The following is a 12,370-nucleotide window of genomic DNA, read 5'->3' on the forward strand; positions in this document are numbered from 1 at the left end:
ACAGAAGAGGACCGACTACATTTAAGAGAAAAATAGAGAGGACTGGGAGGGAAAATGGCTTTTTTCTACATTCCCTGAAGAGTAAGTCTGTGGCTTTTGCTCTACCCCACACCTGAAACCAGTTCTATGAAATTAGGATATTGAAGGCCATCAGTGTCAATAAGATGCTCCATCTCATCTAAGTCAGTATGGTGTATAAATATTTCATGTGCTCTGTGACTCAGTGATGTGTTTTATTTCCCCAATACTATGCTGTTTGCTTATTTTATCTATTAATAGCAGTTACAGGTCTCAATGGGAAGAATGAAAAATTAATGAAAAAATATTAAATAAGTTGATGACCATGTTAGAAACATCACCAAATAAGTTTAATTAATCACTCATTAAGTCTGCTACTTTGAAAATATTAAATGCTTCCAGCCCAAGGAAGTCATGGCTGAATAAACAATGCATGTGCCTCGTACTCATTTCTGTGTTGTCCAGTACTACTGTGTTGGAAAATAAGCATCATTTTCTATTTCAATTTTTAAGTCAAAGTTTTCATTCTGAGATTAAAAGATCTACAGATGCATTAACTAGACTGAGGACTGCAGGCAGGATGAACCACTGAGACTTAATTTTTGCAATCTGCAAACCTGAGAATCCGAAGTGTGAATGTGTCTGTAGCAGGGACCTCTTGGGGAAAAGGGATTTAGACTTTCTACAGAAATAAATCCCTGTTCATTTGCAAGTCCTATGTTACATCAGCATGTTTGTCACCTCCTGCATTCGCTGGAATTTTATTTGTAATAGGAGTGCATCCAAATGTTTAAAGAAGCCTTGAAAAATTAAATTTATTTGAGCCTATTTAAATGTTTCACAATGTTCCAACTCTCTTCTGTTATTCCCTGAATTTTATGCCAATGCTGCATCTTCCCAGCTCTTTGTTTCATCCGACACCAATTTTTCAGAACTTTTCAGAAGCAATCTAGAACCAGGAATGCAGAACTGGTATTCACACAGCATCAGTACTGATGGCTACACCAGCTGCAAGGGAACGGGGAATCAAAGAGTCTCAGAATTTGTTTCTCTCTGAGGACCTGGCCAGTGACAAAGAGGACTGCAACTCATGAGTTTTGAATTCAACAGCTGTTTTTATTAGCAGGCAATGAACTGTCCAGATTGAATGAAGTGCAAAAAGCCTTTCATAGCCCACAAGTTGAAGACCAAGGTGTTTGGCAAACCTGAGTATAAATGCTTTGAGTTGTGGCTCAGTAAAGGAGCTTACCTTAACCTGATGATGCTAACTTGTCTGAAACCCATGGCAAACTTGACAACACTGTTCTCTAGCTGTGCTTTCTTCCCTAGAATGTCCTAGGCAACATGTTTCAGCTAGAAGTCAAAGTAAATGCAAACTTTTAAAACTATGATATTATTGAATTTACAGTGATCTCTTTGCCCACATTTAAAATATGTTGTGTCTAGCATCTACCAATACCTGTAGAATATTTTCAAAATCCCATTCTCTGGCTCCCCCTTTGGAAAAGCAATCCCAGGGAGAGCACTTTATTTCAAGACACCAGTACCTGCATCTTTCATTAATGATTTATCTGTGACCTGTGTTTCATCTGACTGGAACAGCTGAGATAAAAGAATATATGAAAGCTTATTGCTGGTCTGATGTCTGTCCTCGTGTCTTGCAGAAGAGCATATATTAAATATTTCAGTAGATTTTTTCCTAAGGAAGACAATTAATTGTACGTTCATCAGCAAACTCTATTTAAAACATTCAGAAACTCCTTTAACGGTTTTTTAATTCAGTCTGATAGAATTTGTTCTAAAATTCTTACAGATACCTGAAGAGTTAGGAGTTGTAATAATTTAATGCAGAGACACTTTGCAGTACATGACTGATCATATCTAAATTACCTAAAGTGGAGGGAATTTGGCAAATTCTCGCCACTAATTGTTGAAGTTGACTTCTCATTTAAATTTTGACTGGTAAGAAGACAATAATAATTGATTTTATTTTCTTAGAGGATTTCTTATCCCTTGCCCTTATCCAAGAGACAAAATCCTTATGTAGTCTGTCTTATGTTTTATTTTGTTGACTTCTAACCTTCGGAGTAGCTCAATTAATTATCTTTGAAATGAAAATAATTGACTTCAACTTTCAAAAAGCTGCTGAACAAACTTTTCATAAGAGAATCTTAAGAAACATAGAATCACTAGGTTGGAAAGGACCCACTGGATCATCGAGTCCAACCATTCCTATCAATCACTAAACCATGCCCCTCAGCACCTCATCCACCCATCCCTTAAACACCTCCAGGGAAGGTGAATCAACCACCTCCCTGGGCAGCCTGTTCCAGTGCCCAATGACCCTTTCTGTGAAGAATTTTTTCCTAATGTTCAGCCTGAACCTCCCCTGGCAGAGCTTGAGGCCATTCCCTCTTGTGCTGTCCCCTGTCACTTGGGAGAAGAGGCCAGCACCCTCCTGTCCACAACAAGTTGTAGAGAGCAATAAGGTCTCCCTTCGGCCTCCTCTTCTCCAGGCTAAACAACCCCAGCTCTCTCAGCCACTCCTCGACAAAGTAAGAGTATTGTTCAAAGTATTGTTCAAATGGCATTTTTAATTTAAAATTGGTTGTGTGGAAAAGGGGAGCAGTTGCTTCCCTCATTGTCCAGGCCGTGACACTGCGAGTGCAGCCCAGGAAGCTGCCAACTGCTGTTGCGGCTCGTGTTCAGCCTGTCAACCACGATCTCAAGGTCCTTTCCAGCAAAACTGCTCCTAGTCAGGCAACCACAGCCTGTGCTGTCACCATACAGGATTTTGTGTTTGTCATTGCCGAACTTTGCATGGGTCATGTTGGTCCATTCCTCCAGTCTGGGTCCCTCTGGATCGCAGCCCCACCTCTGGTCTACTGAGGACTTTATTTGTTGTGCCCTGCTAACATGAAGAGAGTGCACTTCATTGCTGCCTTCAGGACCCCTGCTAAAGGAATTACAAAGAGCAGGTCCCAGCATAGACCTCTGTAGTACTCAACTTGATACTAGCCTCAAGGCAGAATACAACTTTTTACCTGCTACCCTCCAAGCCCTGTCACCAAACCACTTTTTCACCTGCCTACTTTTGCACCCATTCAGACCACAAGATCTCAAATTTGCTACAAGAATATTAGGGAGACTGTTGAAAACGGTGAAGAAGTAAAAGTCAGTATCATCCACTGTCCTCCCTTCAGCCAAAAATTCAGTTATCCTGTGGTAGAGGACAATCAGGCTGGTCAGGCAAGACTTACCCTTCGTACATCTATGCTGACTGTACCTGCTCACGCTGAGGTGTTGAGAACTGCTTTCTCTTCAGCTTGAAAATTTTCCCTAGTTTATATACCGCACCTTGAGTCATAGTCTTTCTCCTAGGATTAAAATCTTTTCCTGGTCTTTCTACAAGAATTCAAAGCTCTTTTTGCATCATAAATTTTGCCTCCACTTTCTGAAGTAGTTTCACCCTTACACATCACTCCAGCATATCCACCTACTTGTAATGCCTAGCACAACTTTCACTGTTTTCTAAGATTCCTTTCTTCTTTCTTAGAAAGATAGCTTGTCTGTGGAACTATCAAGATTGTCTCTGCACCCCTCTCATCATTTACAGTTGAGTGGAGTTTGCTTAATATGACTCACAAAATTCTTTTTATCAGGAAATCACAAAGTAACCAGCATGGCAGCCATTTCTACAGCCTGGAAAAATGTGTCAAAATCCATCTAGTTCTATGTTTATCATCAAAGCTGGATCCACATTGCTCAATGCAGTTTTTTTCATCTTGAAGAGCCACAGTGAAGCTTGTAGATGTATCTAAATTTTGAATTTCAGCTTTCGAAGAAATTAAGAAGTGGAGTTGTCATGTCCCTGAACATGTTATAGCTTCACAGTTGCATGCCTCAATTAAAACTAAACTAATACAAAGAATTTTTGACCATATTCATGTAAAACCTACAGGTTCAAACTTCTCTTTTTAGAGTCAATACCTACAACTTCAGTTTTATAATAGCAGTTTGCTGAAGCATGTCTAAGATTAATCACTCAAAAGCCATCAAACCATTAAATCACAGACTAGCTGGGTATGTGTTCCTCACCTCTGGTCAACCAAGCTACCTAGTATACTGGAAACTGTCTGGACATGAGAAGTCCTCCTAAATGGAGGGAGCCAGTAGCATTAACCAACCAGTAGCTGAGTGTGTTCTTTATCTTACTACATGAACTTATTAACACTCATCCAGCAGGCAGATGTGCTAAGGCTGTTTCTTTTATAGTCTTCAGCTGATATAAGGGTAGGCAGCTTCTCTCAAGATCTCAGGGGATCTTTCATGGATTTTTATTTTTTTTTATGGAGTCAAACTGTCATGCTCCATAGCAAAAGGATGTGCAACGAAAGGATGTCAATGCACACGATATTTAGTAAGGGAAACTCTGACTATATAAATGGGGCGAGGGGATCACAATTAGAGTGGTACAGCACTGAAAACTTTCCAGAGAGGATGCAGGACCTCTATCCTTGGAACTAATCAAAATTCAATTGGGCAAGGCCCTAAGCAAACCAGTCTTTGAAATTAGTCCTTCCTTTGATCAGGAAGGTGGACTAGGCACCTCCAGAGGACCCTTCCAGTGTAAATAATTCTATGATTCATTGTCTCTATTTCTTTCAAATGTGAACTCTATTTTTCCTGGGGGCTGCCCAGCTGGAAGGCAGAAATGGACCTAGGAATCCTGGTCATCAACAAGTTGAATATGAAATAGCAACATGTCCTTGCAGTTAAAGACATCCTGGGCTGCATTAGAAAGAGTGCTGCCAGCAGGAGTATTCCTGGCAGGTGAGGTGATTATTGCCCCACGTTCAGCACTGGGGAGATGGTATCTGGAGAACAGTCCCCAGTGCTGGGCTCACAGAGAAGAGATGTATGAACATATATGAGTGAGTGCACCAAAGGACTGTGAAAACAGTTCATGGATTGAAATGTCTGACGTACGAGGAGAAGCTGGCAAAGCTGGGATGGTTCGGCCTGGAGCAGAGACAACTGTAGTGGGATCTTATCAATGTGTACAATTACCTCTGGGGGGATGGGAAATGAAGAAGAGGGAGACAGGCTCTTCTCCAAGGTGACCTATGACAGGAAGGATGTCGACGGGCGCAAATTGAAATTCAGGAAATTCCATTTAAGCAGAAGAAATGGCTTTTATACTGTGGCAGTGCTCAAACACTGGAATATGTATCCAGGGAGGTTGTGGAGCCTTCATCCTTAGAGACTGAACAATATTAAAAAACCTGACTGGATGTGGCCCTGAGAGATCCGCTCTGGGAAACACTGCTTTATGTAGGGATATTGGGCTGGACAATCTCCAGATCTGCCTTCCAAGCTCTGTATTATCTGTATTATCCACAGAGTCTGGCTATGGCTGCTTGGAATGCTTTTCATCCCCAGGATTACCTTTATTCAGGAGTCCTCTCACTCCTGCCAGCTCCCACCTTCTCCCTTGCCACACGCTCAGAACTCACTACAGGTATAAATAGCATAATGTAGAAGCTTGCATTCCTCCTTCTTTCTCATTTCTTCCAGTTGCCAGGGAGGTGTTTCCCAGTTGCTCACTGTACTGTGGGTGATTCATGGTCCAGCATCTGTCATCATTGTTACACTCAAAAATTAACATTCATCAAAGTGATATATAGAAATACTCGATCCATGGTACAAGCTGCTTAGTGTGTCAAAATTCTTCTTTGTGCTTCAAAAAAAATTAGCAGCCCTTGGGCTTTGATGTACAATCCAAAGTTGGATGCAGACTTCTATTTTGACAGTTGTTCAGAAAGTCAGTGTTTGATAATTCATGGCTGTCCAGGAAAACACTGGCTCCCCGAAACACCAAAAAAAAGTAGCAATTTGAAAGAAAGCACTTAAGTTTATTTGTTGAAGCCAAAAGGCTATTGTCTTCTGAAACACACAGAAATCTTTACACCTTGAGAGAATTATGCTTGAGGATTTACCTTCATACATTTACATTTTAAAAGATCTTTCTCTTTGGTTGGATTTTGTTCTTTTACTTCTAAAAACTCCGATATTTTTGTTGGTCTTTGCTCATGATGGCTAAAAGAAAATCAAAGGTTATTTTGAGAAACTCCAGACGGTCATTTCTGCACCTCTTACTTCATAAATCAATCTATTTACTAGCAAACACATTTGCAGGCTTATTTATAAAGCATCAGTGACATTCAGTGTTCAGTTAAAGTACTGTAAGTTAATCACTTTGCCATGTTGTACACAGTTCCTCACCTTTTTAGCTTGCTTGTTTGGGGATTTTTTCCTTTTTTTTTAAATTGGTGATGTAAGGTTTTGAAATCTTGTTTTACTAGTTGACAATGCATGTATATATATTGTTTCTAACAGGAATTTTTTGTTTCCTTCTTTCTAGGCTGTTGAGATTCTTTTGCAACACGGAGCTTATGTAAATGTTCAGGATGCAGTTTTTTTCACCCCATTGCATATTGCTGCATATTATGGCCATGAACAGGTAACTGAACAGGGAATTTCAGAAGGCTGAGAAGTGAAACACTGAGGCAACTATGAGTTTAGTGTTAGATATCTTTGCTTTACAGTCCAAAGGATCTTCCCCTGAAAATGCCTCACATACTGAATTTACACTTTTAAGTCAATCTCTGGTTCCTCTGAAAGTCTGGATATCAACATTTCTTCACTTTAATGCTCTGTGCTATGTTGTAGGATGCCCTCCTCTAGACCCCACGAAACAAACGATTGTCTCACTAGATTCGATAGCCAACAGACAGACTTGGACCCAGATACATGTTTCACTTAGATATTTGTTTATCCCATGTTTCAAAGACTGCATGAAGAATTTGAGCACACTATCATAAACCTCTCCGAGGAAGTGAACATCACTTCCCAGTAATAATTGCATGGCAATTCTACTGGTTTTCCTTGGAATCCACAAACTAAATTGCGGCAATGTTTAAGTTACTAGAAAAAATGATCATTCATAGAGCAGGATTTTTCCATGAGGTACTGTGCATATGACTAGTCCAACCGTGCTTGCTTCATTCATACAAATCACAGACTTATTGAAACATAATCTGAAGTTCTGACCAAAGCTGGCATCAAACCTCCAAGTTCTCTTTCTTTTACTGAAGTATAATTGACATACAATTAATCTAGCATTACAGTCATTTGCTCGAAATAGTCCTTCTGTGTGAGCTGTAGTAATGGGTCTATTTCAGCTCATGCGAGTCATTCCCTATCCCTTCCTTTGGCTAAAAGCATGTATTTGGGGATATTTTCAAGTTTCAAAGGATGACTTCTAGATAGAGTGTATTTTTCATTTCAGTGACATGTTACTTCAAGTTCATTGAGGAGTTGTGGTAGGAAAAGCTTTTGAAAGGGCAGAGTTGAGATACACAGATGATTGAAAATACTTTTGTGGCTGAGTGGCAGCAAGGGTGTGAGCCAAAGATGTGTTTCTGAGATACTTTCTTTCAGATATATGCACCTCATCATCCAGTAACATTAAGAAACTCCCTGCCTGTTAGGCTGAGAGATTAGTTTCCTTTTTTTGCCATAAGCCACTTCTGAACAAATAGTCACAGTCTTGTGAAACTGTGCTGAAAGTGTGTATGGTGCCCTTGTGATAAGAGACTGTTCAGAAAGGAGGTTAAGTCTCAGGCATTTGTGGGTTTTGAAGGTATTTACTTTATTATGCAGACTGGGCAGTTAAACAAATACATGTGTCTTGTGTCTAGCCTCTTGACCAGATACAACAGTTTAGAGAATGAACGAGCACTTGCTTTTGAGAATTTTAATATTTTCATAGATATGTAACTTAGAAATTATTTTTCTACTGCATCTCCTCTCCGTGTTTGAATTTTAAAGAGATGCCCACATATATTATTGGCCAATGCATTACTTTATCTGATTTTTTCATGTGATAATGTAATTACCTTTGATGAAATATTCAGGTAACCCACCTCTTACTGAAGTTCGGGGCTGATGTGAATGCAAGTGGTGAAGTGGGAGACAGGCCTCTCCATTTGGCTTCTGCCAAAGGCTTTCTCAACATTACAAAGCTCTTGATGGAAGAGGGGAGCAAAGCTGATGGTAAGAAAATATATTTTAAATAATCAACTTTAACACTGTATTTTATAAACAGAGTCAGGCCTTGAATCTTGAATTTAGCTTCCTAACACATACTCTATATGTTTGTGTATCATCTTTGAGCAACTAAAACATGAAAGAGCAGTTGGAGAGTTCTCTTCTTGGTATGCCTGGTTTGTCATCTCACTTGTATTCTGTTTCCATTAATAAGTTAGGGGTGAAAAATAGCAGAAAACAAAATAAAGATTAATGTACAGAAGTAACTCACTACTGAGACACTCCTATCCGGAACACAGAGCCCTGTGGTATCTATCTCAGATCAAAATTACTTCAATGCACACTGAACTCCTAGTGAATGAGGTACAGATGAAGGACTTTAAGTCAAAATTATACAGCAGGTAATTTAAAATAATTCAGATGAGAAATTGCAAATGGTTCACAATTCCACAGAAAATGGAATCTTTTTAGCACATGCTTCATTATGCTACACAAGCTTCATTGTGGGACATCTTCTGTAAAAGAAAGTGCACGTGAGAGACATAAGTGGTTGGAGAGATAGAAAAGCCTGTTAGCATGCTTTTGGTATTCTATGAGAATTCAGAATCTGTGCATTCTTTTTACAGGTGATCTGACACTGTAAGACTATAATGTTACAGTTCAATGCTGTATATTTCACATATGCCACAATTTAACATATTTTCTATTGTAATTAATATTGGCATGCAGCCAGTAGTCCTACTGAATTCTTGCGCTTGCTCTTTCATTCCCTTTCCTTATGCTGTTTCAGCAGTGTAGAAGGCACAGAACATAACACACTCCAGTCTTACTTTTACATTGTTCTGACACTTGCATCACAGATGTGCACACACACTTGTGGCCACCTCTTGCCATCATAAATGTTATCTTATCTTCCACTTACATGAAGGAAGATAAACTTTACTATAGAAAATAAAGAGCTGTATTTTTTTTCCTGTTGTATTATCAGCTGGCCTGGATGGCCACACTTCTGCTGGTGTCCCAACACCCCAGCAGAAAAACGAATGTGGAAATCGAGAGTGGGATTTAAAAAAAAACAACATTAAAAGTACCTCAAAATTATCAATATGTTCCACTCTTCCTTATGTTCCATTTCTCTGAAATCAGGGAGGGCCTGGAAACAGTTGATTCTCAAATGCTTGAATATAGAAACCAGACTTCTAATGCAGATGTTTGCATGACTTCAAAAACTGTTCCTTTCAAAACAAAAGAAAAAAAAACATGTTTCAAAAACTGTTTTATAGCCTGATGTGGTGACTAAGAAACAAAATATCTACAAACCTGTAGAACTAGTGGGTGGCCAGAAAGCAAGCATTTCCTTGGCATCCCATAAGCTAAGGGATATTTTTTATTATTCTTCAAAACAGGGGTCCTGGAGATTTCTTTCAGGGACCACACAATATATTCTTTGTCATTATAATTCTGATGGTCTTTTAATAAAATTTGTCTGCTTTCAGGACTACTGGCCTGCCTGGAGTTACAAATGACTTTGAAAGTAACTTTGAAAATCAGTGTAATGGCTGCCAAATCCAATAAATTTTAAAATTAAAACCAGAATTTGACTTTAAATATCACAACACATTCAGTCATGCTTCATCTAGTATTAAACAGTTATCATTCACAGGGACTTGGGAAATTTCTTTTTTTTTTTTTTTAAACAGACTTACACTGTCTTTTTTCATCCTTTTACTTACCAAAATGATTTCACCTGTTAGTTTTTACCTAAGTAAAGTCTTAGTCCTAAGAGTTATTTCTACTGTACTCCATTTGGTTCCAAACAAGAACTTACCATTTGCCTGATCTGACTGTTTACTGACTAGGCAACCTGAATTTTTAGTCTCTGATTGCCATGACAGTTGTGCTATTTACTCAATTTGCTATAAAATATTTTAAGACCACTGTTTGAAGATCTCTCCTGTATTTGTCTTTAATAATTCCTGAATCAATATGAGGTACTGTTTTGTGACAACTCTCTTCTGAATTGTATTTGGCTGATTTTGTCTTGTTTTGACTCTGAACTTCTTTTTAAGACAATATCCCATCTTAGCTGTCATGCTCCATTTAGAAAACAAAAAGCTATCAATTAAAATAAAAAACATCATCCTGTGTTGCGGTTATACATCCTTCCAGAAGCAAAGAAAATCATTTGCAAGTATTTGACATCATTTCCAACTGCATAAACAAAGCAGAAGTTATATGTTTCTTTCCTTGCTCCACCTTACACCTTATTGTTGCAGAAGCTCATGGCCCTGATACCCATAGTGTCCTTCAGGCCCTTCAGTGGGTACATATTCTAAAAAGCAGACATTTATTATAATAAAACTTTGACATTTATTTCCCTCTTAGTTATTGAACTTCATAATAAATCAATTTCTGGTACCATGTCATAATAAAAAATAAAAGATAATATGTCACATGAATCTATAAATTGAAGAATGATTTTAAAATAGAGAAATAAAACAGTTTACCTTTCTTTACTCCTTTTAATACAGGGCTGCTAGGAAGGTTAAGAGGGAAGTTGATTAAATTTGCAGGCCATAAACTTAATATATGTTACAGGAATTCTTTTCTGAGGGCCTGAAATAAATTTCATCTTTGGAACTGTCTCTGAACATCAGTGAAGTTACAGGTTCATCTCATTTCAAAGGATTGGCCATTTCTGTCAGCATTCAGCATTACTTTAGTAAGGCTTTAAAACAGGGATTTAAACCTCAGAATGTGTATGGTTTACCTGCTGTCCCCAGCTACAGGGAAGAATTGTTCCTGAGAGATGTTTGTCAAAGTTTTGCTTAAAACCTTTGGAGTACAAGTTTGAGTACCTCTAATGGACAGATTATTCCTTAGTAGTCTATTAATTTCTTTTATACTGTCTCTAAGATCTGGTCCTTAATACTGCTACTCAATATGATAACATAAACCTTAAAACCAACTGGATTTTCCTTTCCAAAAATCAACAGTGAAACATGTTTTGTCTTAGTATTTCTAATTAACAACTACTGTTCCATGCATTTGGAACAACTGAGTGGATCTCTTTCTTATATAGAATGACTACATAACATAATTTTCCTTCAAATTGTGGTATACTGACAGAAATTGTTCCTTCTAAGGGTTGTTTATAACTTGTGGTTCATTCATGGAAAACTACATCAAATCATTCAATTCATCTGCTACTGGAAGAAAGCAATTATACCCTAAGTCCAAAAATTGTCTTGACATTGCACTATAGATGACACCGAATAATGTAGTTTTGATGTATGAAAGCCCATGGGAGTTTCAATTTTAAAGAAACAGGACCATAAATATTTTAGCAGAAGATTTCATAACATGTCTGCACAGCATAAAGCATTACTGAATATCCAAACCAAGCTGTATTAAGTATAAAATTCTTTCTATTGTCTCTTTCTGGGTCAAATGGCAGTGAATGCCCAAGACAATGAAGATCACGTTCCTCTGCACTTCTGCTGTCGATTTGGACACCATGAAATTGTGAAGTTCTTACTCCAGAGCAGCTTTGAAGTCCAGCCCCATGTGGTGAATATCTACGGAGACACACCTTTGCACCTGTGAGTCCTGTAGAGAAGATCTGTTTTACAGGGTTTGGGCCTGACTGGGAAGCCGATGTTGTTAACAATTCTTTATTGACTCCATCTTCAGCGCGTGTTACAATGGAAAGTTTGAAGTTGTCAAGGAAATAATTCAGCTCTCAGGAACAGAAAGTCTAACTAAAGAAAATATATTCAGTGAAACAGCTTTCCACAGGTGAGAGGTTTAAAATGCCATTATCAATAGAATTCTGCTTACACATGCATGCAACACAACACCCAAACTAACAGACGCCTCACCAACAGCCAGGTGAGGAACAAAGCAAGCAATGAGCTCAGCATGGATGTTCCATTTTTATCTTGAGATACAGGACAGGACATGAAGTAAAAGGTAGAACCTGATAATTAATCGAGAGAGAAAAAGCAAGCAAGAGAGAGAAAGGTAGGAAAGGCATCAGGTTGGTCAGCATCTATATGAATAATGACTACTCTTACTGTCCAGTTTGAGAGCTGACTTTAGAGCCTGTCCCACCTAGAAACCTGCTGGAGTCTGGATATTCTAAATTAGAAATGAGGTGACAGAATGACGTTTGTTCATGGTGCTGTAACTCTGTAAAGTGTTATTTAAAAGGCACTTTGCAAAACAGATTTTATTAATT

General features: G+C 38.4%; 1 protein-coding gene across 1 annotated transcript in view; it reads left to right on the top strand.

Annotated features, from left to right (window-relative positions):
* The window catches only part of LOC138723109 (serine/threonine-protein kinase TNNI3K), a 79,255-nt gene that overhangs the window by 16,493 nt on the left and 50,392 nt on the right, over positions 1 to 12,370 (top strand). Inside the window, exons 6-9 of the mRNA XM_069861996.1 lie at positions 6,443 to 6,541; positions 7,998 to 8,136; positions 11,588 to 11,732; positions 11,824 to 11,928. Coding sequence (XP_069718097.1) covers positions 6,443 to 6,541; positions 7,998 to 8,136; positions 11,588 to 11,732; positions 11,824 to 11,928 — 488 coding nt within the window. The remainder of the gene's footprint in view (positions 1 to 6,442; positions 6,542 to 7,997; positions 8,137 to 11,587; positions 11,733 to 11,823; positions 11,929 to 12,370) is intronic.

Source organism: Phaenicophaeus curvirostris, chromosome 8 (genome assembly GCF_032191515.1).
Source record: "Phaenicophaeus curvirostris isolate KB17595 chromosome 8, BPBGC_Pcur_1.0, whole genome shotgun sequence".
Classification (NCBI taxonomy): Eukaryota; Metazoa; Chordata; class Aves; order Cuculiformes; family Cuculidae; genus Phaenicophaeus; species Phaenicophaeus curvirostris.